The 14147-nt window shown below is 47.5% G+C and overlaps 1 protein-coding gene across 1 annotated transcript; it reads left to right on the top strand.

Annotated features, from left to right (window-relative positions):
• Positions 1-13924, top strand: HSP90B1 (heat shock protein 90 beta family member 1). The gene is made up of 18 exons (XM_040984617.1): positions 1-156; positions 956-1058; positions 1575-1716; positions 2165-2281; positions 3209-3540; positions 6301-6412; positions 6600-6719; positions 7156-7272; positions 8987-9124; positions 9223-9300; positions 9405-9470; positions 10094-10363; positions 10588-10833; positions 11237-11373; positions 12585-12663; positions 12741-12896; positions 13200-13319; positions 13635-13924. The coding sequence occupies exons 1-18, from the start codon at positions 108-110 to the stop codon at positions 13662-13664; spliced, it is 2412 nt and encodes an 803-aa protein (XP_040840551.1). The 5' UTR covers positions 1-107; the 3' UTR covers positions 13665-13924.
• Positions 13925-14147: the final 223 nt, after the last annotated feature.

Below are 14147 nucleotides of genomic sequence, written 5' to 3' on the forward strand. Positions count from 1 at the left end.
TAGTGGGCGGACCGCGCGGCTTCAGGTGTGAGGTTCCGAGCCCGGGTTGGGGGGGCGGAGGCGGCTCCTGCGATCAAAAGGGACCGGAGACTCACCGGCCGCGCGCCATGAAGGCCCTCTGGGTGCTGGGCCTCTGCTGCGTCCTGCTGACCTTCGGTGAGTGAGCCTGGGCGAGCGGACGGCCGCCGCCGCCGCCTCCAGCGCGGCCGCTTCTCGAAGGTTCCGGGAGCGTTGAGAGAGGGAGGGGGCTACCAGGGCTTGCGGGGGGCCCGGCCGAGCCTTTCCTCGAAAGAGGCTTCAGGGGATTAGGGTGATTCTGTTGCCTTTTCTGAATGGGCCCTGGCAGAGCCGGTGGGTTGGCGGGGGCCACCCCGCACCCTGGGCGGGGCCTCGGGCTCCCCCGAGAGCGCCGCGTGCCCCTCGGGAAGGACTTTGGTCCCCCGCGACCGCCACGATCTTGCCCCGCACCGGGGCGTGCGCGTTTCCGTGCTGCGATGCCGGGGCCAGGGGAATGGCGGGGTCAGCATTTTCCTGCGCTTTGGCCCGGGCCGCAGTCTTTAGCGCCCGCTTGCCCTTCCCGGGTCCCTCGCCGGAGGTCGCACCCCAAGTCCTGTGTTGTCTGTTGACCCGGGAGAGCGGGCGGGCCCGAGTTGGGGCCTCGGTCAGTTTGGACGCTCTGGCCGGCGGCGCGCAACACGTGCGGTGGAGGAGCAGGGACGCTGCCGTAGGGGCTGGGGTCGCCTTCTGGGGAAGACCCCCAGCCCGCGTTGGGGGGCCTCCGCCCTTAGCAGTGCGCTGCCTCGGACTCACACTGGGCATCTGCACGCATCGAGCCCGTCGTGCGTGGCCAGCTCCCCGTGGGCCGTGCGCGTTGGGCAAGGCCCGGCCTCGGCTCGCCCCGCTCCGGCGCAGGGGAGGCGGCCGTCGAGGGTTGTGGTGTTCGCTCTTCCCCCAGGGTCGGTCCGAGCCGACGATGAGGTCGATGTGGACGGCACCGTGGAGGAGGACCTCGGGAAAAGCCGAGAAGGCTCGAGGACGGATGATGAAGTGGTACAGAGGTGTGTGTCCCCGTGAAGCTGCGCGGACCACGCTGATGCCCGGGGTTGAAGTCAGGAAAATGTTTACAAGTAACAGGGCTTAGTGCGTTTATCTGAGTGTATCTGAAGTTCCACATGGAGTACCTTCCTTTCAAAACCGTTTGCTAATTGCATTGCGGGACGCCAGCACCAAAAACTACCTTAGAGAAGGCATCGTTGGCTCTGTAGTCACTAAGGGTGTGCACTTCGTAGTTTGCAAGATGAGATTTCTGTCAGTTGAGCAATGTGCTCGGATTTGGCCTTAAGTCCTTGCTGTGCAGCACTGTGGGTATGCCCTTGTTTTTATTTAGTCAAGTTGAGCAATTTAAGAACTTAAGGTAACCTATGAGGGTACAATTAATAGTCGCCTCTGGAGGCTTCGTTTTACCCTTTTAACCCTCCAGACAACGTTCAGAGGTCACTGGTGCTCCGTGAGAGCTTGTGTGTGTGAAAGATGCTAAGCAGTGTAATAATTGCTTATCTAACTGATTGCCTTAGAGAGGAAGAAGCTATTCAGTTGGATGGATTAAATGCATCGCAAATAAGAGAACTTAGAGAGAAATCTGAAAAGTTTGCCTTCCAAGCTGAAGTTAACAGGATGATGAAACTTATCATCAATTCATTGTACAAAAATAAAGAGGTAAGCAACATGTGGCTTGGGTGATGTTTTGTTTTCTTAGTGTGGCATACTTGTTTGCTTTTGTAGCCAAAAAATCTAGTTGGCTGTAATCTCAAGTAAAGAATGAAATTGAAGTACCAGCACGTGCAAAAATGGTTGCTGCCTGCCTGGGGATTGGGCATGTTTGCCCTTCCCCTGCAAGCAGGGTTGTGGCCTGCTAGGTAGCTTTAGGTAGCTTTTGAGAAGTTAAGCTTCACGCAACAGACTAGAAAGGCAGGCGTGCGGTGTTGGTGTTGTTCCCATTTCGGGGCCCTTCCAGCCTGAGTGCTCCCAGATTGCTTTTGCCAAGTGGGCACAGCCACTGGAAGAAGCCGTGCTCCTTGCGGAGGGAAGCACAGAGAAGGGGTTAGACATGGAGTTCAGTGTCTTGCGTTATCTAATGTGACCATCACATCTGGCTTCTGTTCAGATTTTCCTGAGAGAACTGATTTCAAATGCTTCAGATGCTTTAGACAAAATAAGACTAATATCACTGACGGATGAACAGGCTCTTTCTGGAAATGAGGAATTAACAGTCAAAATTAAGGTAAGCTCGAGCGGTTTTTCTGAAGAATCCTTCAAAGCAGGGCCTCCCTGTCATTCAGATTGTGCTGCACTGACTAGGAAGCCCCAGGTCTCGGGGGCAGCAGACTGTGACCTGTGGACCCGCGGTTGACTCGGAGCACAGTCTTGTTCATTATTCAGAAGTGGTTTGGGCTTAGCTTTTTCCCGTTAGAGATGCTGTTTGCTGTCGGTTCTCCCACGTCGGTGACAGGAGCCCAGTCCTAAGGGACATTGGTGATACTCCCAAAGCTGAGGGGAGCCAGGAGCAGAACCAGGCACCAGACCCAGTGTCTGCGCCATGAGACACACGCGGCCTAATGCTGTGGCGGATGCCCACCTGGTGCCCCTAGTGCACAGTGGCAGATCATAGGACTCACAGCGCCTACAGTGTTTACAATCTGGCTCTTTACAGAACAGCTTCTGCCCCCAGCCATTGATCCACAGGCCGCCTGTGGCCTTTGCTTGGCCTCGTGCTGGCTCCCGGGCACAGGCCAACTGAGCAGCCATCTGGAGACTGCCTGGCTGCCACAGCGCGGGCAGTTCCAAGGGCATCCTGCCAGTTGCAGGCAGCTCGCCTCAGCACTGCTCTTATGGCTGCGCTTGGTGGCCCAAACTGCTCACCTGGCTTCCCCACCTGCGAAAGGCCGAAGAAAGTCCTGTTCCTGGATGGCAGAAACCCAATAGTGAATGCTCATGAACATCGCAGGTTCCAACTGCAGGAGGCATTGCAGTGTCATTTCAGATGTGCTGACCTTATAAACATGCTCTGTGAAGAAAGATGCTTGTACTTTATGATACAGAAAAACCCAGTAGAGGAAAATACTTGAGGTACCCATATTGAAATCAAGGTGACCCATAGCTCAGTATTTGCAAGGTGCGATGTGATAACTGCTGCTCATCTTCCTTGTAGTGTGACAAGGAGAAGAACCTGCTGCATGTCACAGACACTGGTGTGGGGATGACCAGGGAAGAGTTGGTTAAGAACCTTGGGACCATCGCCAAGTCTGGCACAAGTGAATTTTTGAACAAAATGACCGAGGCACAGGAAGATGGCCAGTCAACGTCAGAATTGATCGGCCAGTTTGGTGTTGGTTTCTATTCTGCCTTCCTTGTGGCAGATAAAGTTATAGTCACATCAAAACACAACAATGATACCCAGCACATCTGGGAGTCTGACTCCAATGAATTTTCTGTAATTGCTGACCCAAGAGGAAACACTTTAGGACGGGGAACGACAATTACGTGAGTATTCCAGATCTCTAGTTAGAATTAATGGGGAGTAGAGTAAGGGACTGGGTTCTCCAGGTCTGGCACTGTGAAGAAATAATAGGTTATAGGCCTGAAGTCCTTTGCCTATAAAATGAGGAGTCTGAACTGTTCTCGTCACCTGAAGAAAAAGTTCTGAGGGTGAAGTAGGAAACCCCAGCTTTGCTTGGGAAAAGGGCAAAGGAGGCCTCTTGCAGGGAGGAGGGCGTGTGCAGCTCCAGGGAATACAAGGCCTTGAGGGGCTGTGGGGCAGGGAAGAAGTCTCCATGGGGGGTGGTTTCTGATTCCCAAGGAGATGGGAGGTGGGAACTCTGGGTTTAAGTCCATGGTTTAACCAGCTTAGGAAGAGCAGGTAGAAATAAAAGGGCTGAATGGAAGTTATGGAAGGTCTATGGAGGAAAGTGTCTCAATTGGAGAGTAATTTCTTAAATTCGGATTGGATTTCCTCTTAAGCCAATAACATCAGTTTGTAAACATCAAACACTAGATCTTATTCCTCACAGTAACTTATTTTTTACTCAGAGTACTGAAGTATCCAGGGTAGCTTTTTTGTATGTTTTACAAATATTTTCCACAGTTTTGAAGGGAAGCAATTCCATTTCAGAGATCAGTTGGCTGTCCCAGTCCTGATGGGTGTAAGAGAATGTGCAAACAACTTTAATTCTCTTTCTCTGAATTTCAAATTGTCTCAACAGTTAGACTTTTTAAAAATGTCTTCCCCTAGGAAAGCATAACTACCATTTTGATCATATTTCTTCATCACAGAAGGTAGCATTTTGTTTCTTGATTGTCATCCTCTTTCAGCAAGCATGAATTGGAGAGCTGCATTGTAGTATTTCACTAGCCTGGTGTTACCTGTTTACCATTTACTTTTCCCTGCATTTGTTGCTAATATCCACATCTCCAGGGCTCAGGAGGCATCATGAGGACCGAAACCCCGCTGCCCCGTGGGTCTAAGATGTGAGGAGAGCCGTTTGCTGGAGGTAGCAGGTGGTTAGCCCGGGAGCGGTTGCTATGCAGGGATCTTTGGCTGTCAAACTTGAGAGCAAATGTTTTGTTGGTAGCTCCATTTCTAGAACCTAACACTTGGCTAGCAGATGGATTTCACAGTATCAGCAAGTTCAAGACAGTGTAGTTAAAAGATAGTTAAGTTGCATGGTTTTTCATAGTATATCTTCTCCATAACTTTTTGCAGATTTTCTCCTCATGCCTCTGTCTTGTCAGTCAACATGCCAGAGTGGAGAGAGGGGAGTGGGGAGGAAAGCAGGCAGTACCACCATGTCCTGTCCGACACTGGGAGACACCCCACCCCCACTCACAGTGGAGCTGCTTGACAGAAGGCCTCTGGTATCCACAGGGCCCTGCTTTCAGAACCAATACCGAAATCTGCAGATGTGCAGGCCCTCACAGGAAGTGGTGAACGCTGCATTGAACCCATTTGCATTTAACATTCTGTATACATCAGATCTGTCTCTGGGTTGTTTGGAATGCTTAACTGGATGTGAGTGCTGTGTTGTCACACTGTACTGTTCAGGGAGTAATGACAAGAAACCAGCCTGTTGGTAGGGATGCAACCTTGTTAGGCCTAATGGTTCTGAGTACGCTACACAGCAGCCTCAGCGGCACATTGCTGATGCCAGTGGTTGTGTGTGCTAACACTGCGCCTGCTGCTGTCTCCTGGTTATGGTGACTGGAACTTCCTCCCCGTTGAAATAAGTTAGTGAATCTTGCTGGTAAGCCTAGTGGTTTTCTCAATTTTAAGCTTGTGTGAGTGTGTGTGAACATGTATGAATGTATGTGGTCTGTCACATGCACAGTTCCTGGATCGAAAGCATCCATAGACTGAGATCACACTCTGGGTAGCAGATGTAATTTGTCTCCATCTCACTTTGGGCTCCTGCCCAAGATGTTCAACCAACTACTTCTGTTTGCGTCTAAAGCGAACTCCTTGACCATCACCTGTCTCTGGGACTTGTGCGTGTTCTGAGAGCAGAGACCCAGTCACAGCACTAGACCGGTGGCAGGGGCCACTGCATTGTAAGGCTCTGAGGCAGAAGCCTGGGTGTACCACCTCCTGTCCTTGCGGACAGCCAGATACCAGGATAGGCTGCTGGGCTGACACTGTTTTTGGGTGGAGGAGGGTTTACAGGAGGGGTACTAAGAAAGAGAAAGCGGTGCTGCAGTTCAGTGTGGAGTGATCCAGCCACCACTGCCCGGCAGTAGAGCTTTCCGTCCGGTGGCAGCGCTCTCCAGAAGGGACGCAGCCTGGGACTTCAGGCTGGCATTTTGCAGACAGTGAGATGTGGGTAATCAGATTAGGTTTTTTTTTAAGACTAGGTATTAATTAGAAATTAAGAGATGGGTATATCATGATTATGTAGCCATGAGAGTTGAATTAATTCCATTTTTTTAATCATAATGTTTCAGTGCTTTCTTACCTTGAAAAACAAAAAACAAAAAACGTCACTCCAAAGATTGGGAAGTTTTATTTTCTAGTTGAAGCTAAGGATGCTGTCCATTGAGATGCAGGAGTCTTCTCTCTCCCATGCCCTGAAATGTTTGATATTTAACTCTCAGCCCCTCCTCACTGGTGAAGCAGAGTTCTTGGCGGCAATAATGGGGCCATCTTAGATTGCCCAGAACTGTTCATAGTTGTCATTATCATCAAGACATTTAGATGAATTTATAATTCAACCATCTAAACTTTGGGTGTCTTTCTCTGTTTTCCTGTTGCAGCCTTGTCTTAAAGGAAGAAGCATCCGATTACCTTGAATTGGATACAATTAAAAATCTTGTCAAGAAATACTCACAGTTCATAAACTTCCCTATTTATGTGTGGAGCAGCAAGGTACGGGCGTCCTGGTAATATGTGCCACAGTAGTGCAGGTAGATTTGTAACATTACATGAAGGGTGAATGTGGTTATTTCAGTTAAGGATCCTTTCCGGGTCTCCTAAAGACATTTTTAAGTGTTAAGTTGTTTCATAAGCAATAGACAGATTTATTAAACAAATGTATTTAACTAAAATTCAACAGACCGAAACAGTTGAGGAGCCCGTAGAGGAAGAGGAAGCAGCAAAAGAGGAGAAGGAAGAATCGGACGATGAGGCTGCGGTAGAAGAAGAGGAAGAAGAGAAGAAACCAAAAACCAAAAAGGTAAGTGGTTCATCTTGCTGCTTGAAGTGTGGGTTGGAATACATCCAAAGCCAAGTACAGACTCCTGTGCTCTGAGTGCCCCTTGCCCAGGTGGCCCAGCTGTCACACCATGGCCGCCTTTCATGAGAAAGCTTTCAGACCTCTGTTTTGCCAGAGGCTGGTATATTCTGAATTTTTTAAAATCCTAAAATTCTTTGTGGACCTTTGGTGCTTTTATTTATGGAGATTAATCAGGTAGCAGAATAAGTACTGGTGATAAATGTTAAAAAATGTACATTAAATGGTGAATTCACTCTGGTCCATCTGGTTGGAGCATTCCCAGGTAACAGATACCTTTTGTGCTCTGTATATTGTGTTGCAATCTGCTGAAGCTGTGGTTTGTGCTGCAGTAACTACTCATGAGTGCTGAGAGCCTAATCAAATGCTGTAACTTCAGGTTGAAAAGACAGTCTGGGATTGGGAACTTATGAATGATATCAAACCAATATGGCAGAGACCATCAAAAGAAGTAGAAGAAGATGAATACAAAGCTTTCTACAAATCATTTTCAAAGGTAAATATTTAAAATTTCCTAACCTCAGAGTATTGGTGAGTAAACAAAATGATTACTGTAATAGTTTTGTTGAATATGATATGACCATAGATGAGGTAGTCTCCCCATTTTTTCCATTGAAAAGATTTAGCAAAACTTTTAGGCCAATTAGAATATGTCTCCAGGAGTATAGATGAGTTAGTACTTCTCACTCGAAAGATATAACTTGCCCACTTAGTTGCAAGTAAAATTACATTTAAATTTTACATGAGCCTTTGAGATTAGTATCGAACCAGAGACAGTCTCTGACAGTAATTGCTTTTTAAAGACACCGAAGTTTTTGCTGATTCCTGCTTCTGAATCCCGCAGGGAGCCAGGTGTGTGGTGCAGGGACAGGATGCAGCTTGGGAGGCTCCTTGCATGTGGTAGAGCCAGCTCCACTCCCAGCCCTGGCTTGCTGCTCTTGTTCACATTGGAAGGCTCGGTTGTGGCTCCAGTGCCACCTGGGACCCTGCCATCCGCTAAGAGATTTCAGCTAAAGCTGCTGGCTTTGGCTGTCAGACCTCTGAGGACTGGAAGATCGGTCGGTCATTGTCTCTGCCTGATACTTTTCTTTTTTTTTTTTTAACTTGAGATTATGAGAATCAATACTAGCTCTCAATGTGCTAGTAAGAGATGTTTTGAAACAGTTTCATATGTATTTTAAACATTTCTTAAGTTATTCTGAGAACTGAAGTGACGTATGTTAACAGGATTAAGTACTGCCTGCAGAAGCTGAGTGCTTGGTTTCCATTCTATTGCCCACAAGCCCTGCACTCATGCTACCATGTGCCTTTCTAATGTAGTGTTTAAGCAGCTTGTTTATAGTCTGCAACATTCATTGTGAGAACATGGGCCCAGTTACTAAATATATTGAGACTCTTAATCTAAAGCTAGCATTGATATTACATGACTGCCTATATGGCATTTTATGCTAATAACAGAATCCTGTAATGGATTTCAGAGAACTAGATAAAACTAGTTCCTAATGTTATTCTTTATTCCATACCTTAATTTTGGGGGTTTGTTTGTTTTTTGGTTTTATTTGTTTCAACTCTTGAAATTTTCCCTTGTTCTGTCTGTACTTGTATATTTATGAGTAATAATGTCCTATATGTAAACTTTTCAGGTAAGACAGCTATAAGAACTTAACCCTCAAAGTAATATTTCAGAATATAGTTAGTGTAAGAAAATTAATGAGACATTTTAAATTCTTACTGGTTTTATTTGTACTATACCTTAACACATATCAGTTCAGAATAGCCACATGTCAGGTGCTTAGTGGCCATGCATGGGTCTAGTAATGGATAGTGCAGACTTAGGACATCTCACACATGCCTCCTGATATTCTCTGCTAGAGACCACACTATGTGGGAGAGCTCTGTCCTTACGCACTTTGTGTGGTTCTTCAACATTGTGCCCTTGAGGGGTGACGGTTGTCCTGTCCTGTTCTCACACACTTGGGAAAGCTAGTTTAGCCCTTCCCTCCCTGGGTTTAGGAGACACTGAGAGTCATCCTTAACTGTATCAGGCTAGCTGGAATGGCGGTCTTGATCATTTCTTCTCTCCAGGCTAGCATCCCAGCTCTTGGTGAGGAAACCTTGCTGCATTAAACACTAAGTAAGCTGAATTTGTACGGTGTACTAGATTGCTTAGCCTTTGCATTGCTTTTGTCTAAAAGATGAATTTTTCATAGGAAAGTGATGACCCCATGGCCTATATCCACTTTACTGCTGAAGGGGAAGTTACCTTCAAATCCATTTTATTTGTGCCCACATCTGCTCCACGTGGTCTGTTTGACGAATATGGATCTAAGAAGAGTGATTACATTAAGGTGGGTCTTAAGTAGCATGCAGTGAGCTTAAAATTTGAAAATGCAGTTTCTGCATTTTTCCTGTGCCAGAAAGTGACATTTGTGTGATCTCTGTGTAGCTCTATGTGCGCCGAGTTTTCATCACGGACGACTTCCATGACATGATGCCCAAGTACCTGAATTTTGTCAAGGGTGTTGTAAGTAGCTGAGAACTGGGGGCCGGGACTGGCAGGCTTGGGTTTTGTCTGGCTTTGCTCTTCTCAGTACCATCGATGTTCAGTGACCTTTCTTCTGTCTTAAGGTGGACTCAGATGACCTACCCTTGAACGTTTCCCGTGAAACTCTTCAGCAGCATAAGCTGCTCAAGGTGAGCACTGAGGCCACTGGCCACTGCTCTGGTGTGGGTTCGGGACAGGCCCATGAGTGGAGTAACCCAGTTCTGAGTCCAGCTCCAGCTTTATTGAGAAATAGAGTTCCTTTCCTCTTTCCTCATCAGATCCTGAGAACCTGTTAGGTTTCCCCCAGCTTTGCCTGGCAATTCATAAAATATCAAACACAGAAGAGTGGAACGAATCGCCGAGTGATGAGCTGTGTGCACCCACTGCCTGGTCCTTGGGGAATGTTTCGTCATCCCAGCTTTCCCCCATAAACCATCCAGTTGTTAAATCTTTCCTTTAAACAACCTCTCCCACCCCGGTACTTGCATAATTACAAGATTCTCAGGTTCCTACATTTGAAAGTAGCCCATTCACTTTATGTAGATCCTTGAAAGATCGTGTCAGTGAGTTCTGAAGTTAGACTGGACATTCAGGTGATCTTGGGCCTGTTGCCACCGACAGTTTGAGCTCAGTCAACATAGGAGCATGTCCTGTTCCCTTCCCAATGAATAGCTGTGACAGTGCTATTGACTCACCACAGTTCCCATAGTACCTTACATCCTCGGGTTTTACATGGGCTTCTCTAAGAGATGATTCTTATAATTTTGTGTAGGTGATTCGGAAGAAGCTTGTCCGTAAAACTCTGGACATGATCAAGAAAATTGCTGATGAGAAATACAACGACACTTTCTGGAAGGAATTCGGTACAAACATCAAGCTTGGTGTTATTGAAGACCATTCTAATCGCACACGTCTTGCTAAGCTGCTCCGATTTCAGTCTTCCCATCACCCAACTGATATTACTAGTCTTGACCAGTATGTGGAAAGAATGAAGGAAAAACAGGACAAGATCTACTTCATGGCTGGGGCCAGCAGGAAAGAGGTAGGGTGGACTTTCCCAATGTTCCGGGGACCTTGATGTGCAGCTAAGGATTTCTAGCCAGCTTCTGAGAAAGAAAGGAAAAGTTAAAATTTGTGCAACTAGGTAATTAAGAGGCCTGGCCAGTCACATGTAAGGTGGGCTTAACATTGGCTACACAGCAATGCTGTGACTAAGGAGGCCACAGCCAGACCTGTAGAACCGAGTCTCCTCCCTTCATCCTGCAGGCCGAGTCTTCTCCATTTGTTGAACGACTTCTGAAAAAGGGCTATGAAGTCATTTACCTCACAGAACCTGTGGATGAATACTGCATTCAGGCCCTCCCCGAGTTTGATGGGAAGAGGTTTCAGAATGTGGCCAAGGAAGGGGTGAAGTTTGACGAAAGTGAGAAAACAAAAGAGAATCGTGAGGCCACTGAGAAGGAATTTGAGCCTCTGCTCAACTGGATGAAGGACAAAGCCCTCAAGGACAAGGTATGCTCCTGGGCGGGACACGCTGGGAATGGCGGGCCACTCAGTCAACTGTTGGAACTGCAAGTAGTTACTCTGTAACCCTTAAAAATTGTGAGGAACATTTAATAATGTAACTATTAGGAGGAATTTGAAACTTTGAAGCATTTTCTATAGTTTAATACTGCTTTTATGATTTCTAAGCTTTTACATTATATAATAGTTTTCTGTTTCTAATAGTGTTATTAAAGTATTTCTGATGAAACACTGCAGTGATTGAATGACAGTATTTCAAGAATCTGTAACCCTGAGCGAAAGCTCTGTTTGTGACTGTCTCCTGCTTGTGATCCTAAGTGGGGGCTTAGAAGGCTAAAATGCAGTTTTGGAATGACCTTCCTGTTGATAACCTCATTTTTTGTTTCTTAAGATTGAAAAGGCTGTGGTGTCCCAGCGCCTGACAGAGTCTCCTTGCGCACTGGTGGCCAGCCAGTACGGGTGGTCCGGGAACATGGAACGGATCATGAAAGCCCAGGCCTACCAGACGGGCAAGGACATCTCCACAAAGTAAGAAGCCCTCCCGGGGTCCCTACCAGGTGCTGGCCCTGCAGCAGCAAGCATGTGTAGACACTGAAGCTTGCAGAGGGATTCTGCTGAGTGTTGGCTCACTCCCTAAATATGGCTGCAACAGTTGAAGGCTGTGCTGGGCCAAAGACAGGAGTTCAATCAGAAGTGGAGCAGCCAGGACTGGTACCAGTACCATATGGGATGCAGGTGTCAGAGCTGTTAGCTTTATGTGCTGTGCCACAACCCTGGTCCCAAAGGAGATTTGTACATTAGATTGATTGGTCTTTAGCCTATAACTTTATTGTATATTCAGATGCAAATTTTTTTATCCACTAAGTAAGTATGGAGGGGCATCCAAAAATTCCTGGGAAAATTGAAATAAAAGATAAGCCAGTGGCAGGCTTTTACAGCCTCACAGTAAGACAGCCCGCCTTCCCTCAGAGGCCCTGGGTTTGCTTCCCACCTCTGCTCTAGCTGCCACCTCCTGCTAATGCAGACCCTGACAGGCCGCAGCGACAGCTCCGTAATTGACAGCCACAGGTGTGAGACCTTGGCTGAATTTTTGCCACCTGGCTTTGTCCCAGCCACCGAGATCATTGGGAGAAACTAAGTAAGAACTTACTCTCTCAAATGAATAAAAGGTGTTTTACACAGTGGGTAAGACACAGTGTGGGAGACCCACCTCCCATATCACTGTCCAGGTTCAAATCCCAGCTCCTCTTTGAATCCAGACCCTGCTTTTCATGTGGGAGGCCTACCCTGAGTTTCAGGCTCCTGGCTTCCGCCTGGGTCAGCCCTTGCAGTTGCAGGCATGGGGAAGTGAGCCACAGACAAGTCTGCTTCTCTGCCTTTCAAATGACCAAGTACTGGAAGTACAGCGAGTCTTTGGTACTCATTTTCAGGAAATGGAATGTTTCAGGTTTATATGTGGCACAGCAGTGGCCTTAAAATGACTTCTATCATGTTTTTCTTTCATCTGAAATATCTTTACTTGCTACTTAGTATCGGTTTTCCCAAGGCCTAACTTCAGTAGAACCCCCGTTTTTAAAACCCTTTATCCCAGGTGTAGTACCTGTTGCTGTGATTCTAAAACTGCGCGTATACTCATCCACACGGTCGCATGCCACCTCGCGGCAGGGATCCCTGCTGAGGAGGGGAGGGGGGGCCGTGCGGTTGGAGGAGCCGCACTGATGGTCGTTCTCACTTCACAGTTACTACGCCAGTCAGAAGAAGACGTTTGAAATCAACCCCAGGCATCCACTCATCAGAGACATGCTCCGGCGAGTTAAGGTGCTGTGCGCCCGCCCGTGGCTGGCCTTCCAGGGAGGGTACTTGGGACTTTTAAGGAAGGCTTTTTTCCATTTCAGGAAGATGAAGATGACAAGACGGTTTTGGATCTCGCTGTGGTTTTATTTGAGACGGCGACACTTCGGTCAGGATATTTGTTACCGGACACTAAGGCCTACGGAGATAGGATAGAAAGAATGCTTCGGCTCAGTTTGAACATTGACCCTGATGCCAAGGTTTGTGCCCCAGGCCTTGTCCGTGTGCTGGCTGGCTGGCCTGTGTTTCCCTCCTCAATCAGCCGCTCACGACTGATAAGACATTTACCTGACAGACTCTTGAAAATAATGTTTGCATCCCCATAGTGGCAGGCCCTCACCTAGGAATTAATGAACAATTTCCCCTCTGGTCTGTTCTGTGCTTTTGCCTGCCTGCCCTCATTGGCTTGCCTGTTCACTGACCAGTGTGAACATATGAGCTCAGGCATTCAAACGAGCAAACTGAAAACGGCTCAGGGCGCTGACGCTGCTAACTGCTCCTAGGTGGAAGAAGAACCCGAGGAACCTGAAGACGCCGCGGAGGACACCACGGAGGACACCGAGCAAGACGAGGAGGAAGAGGTGGATGCAGGGGCGGATGAAGAGGAACAGGAACCAACAGAGGTACGCAGGGCAGGGCGGGCCTTGCTCGGTGCTTCCCACGGGGTTAGCACTGTGTCCCCTGGAGAAGCCACGAAGTCACGCTCAGTCAAGTAAAGGGGAGCTTGAGCAGAATGCCTTTTCCATTTCACTGTTGGCCGAGTTCAAGGGCCCTTAGTCTGGTTTGTGAGTTCTAAACTGTTTCTCCAAACCAACAGGATGAAGTTCAGAGGTACAACTGAACTTTGCAGATAGGCTGAGCACTTTGTTCATGAGTAAATGTTGTTTAAGCCAGCTTTTCTGCCAGACTTTAACATCTTGCAACTTTTGTTTTCACAGAAATCGACAGCTGAAAAGGATGAACTGTAAATTCTATTCACCATTTGGATCCTGTGTGGAGAGGGAATATGAAATTGAAGTCATTTCTTTTGGGAGAGACTTGTTTTAGATGCTCCCCCAGCTCCCTCCTCCCCTGCACTGTAAAATGTTGGGATTTTGGGTCACAGGAAAAAGTGGGTTTTTTTAGTTTAATTTTTTTTAACATTCCTCATGAATGTAAATTTGTACTATTTAACTGACTTCTTGGTGTAAAATCTTGTCATGTGTAAAAAAATAAAAAAGGTCCCAAACACCGTCTCTTGTCTCTGTTTTATAACACATAGCATGGCAAGTGTGTTACTGGGCTGATGTTCTTTAAATCCTGGCACCCTGAGCTGGCATCGGAGCACGCGTGTGAGGCTGCCGCTTGGATCATCTGCATTGGTGTTTGGCTCAGCCCAGCCGCTCTGCTTCCCCTCCAGCTCCTGATGTGCACAGGAAGGCAGCAGGTCACACAGCTGGGTGGGAGCCTGA

This window comes from Ochotona curzoniae, unplaced genomic scaffold, assembly GCF_017591425.1.
Source record: "Ochotona curzoniae isolate NIBS_2020 unplaced genomic scaffold, NIBS_Ocur_1.0 contig_1014, whole genome shotgun sequence".
Classification (NCBI taxonomy): Eukaryota; Metazoa; Chordata; class Mammalia; order Lagomorpha; family Ochotonidae; genus Ochotona; species Ochotona curzoniae.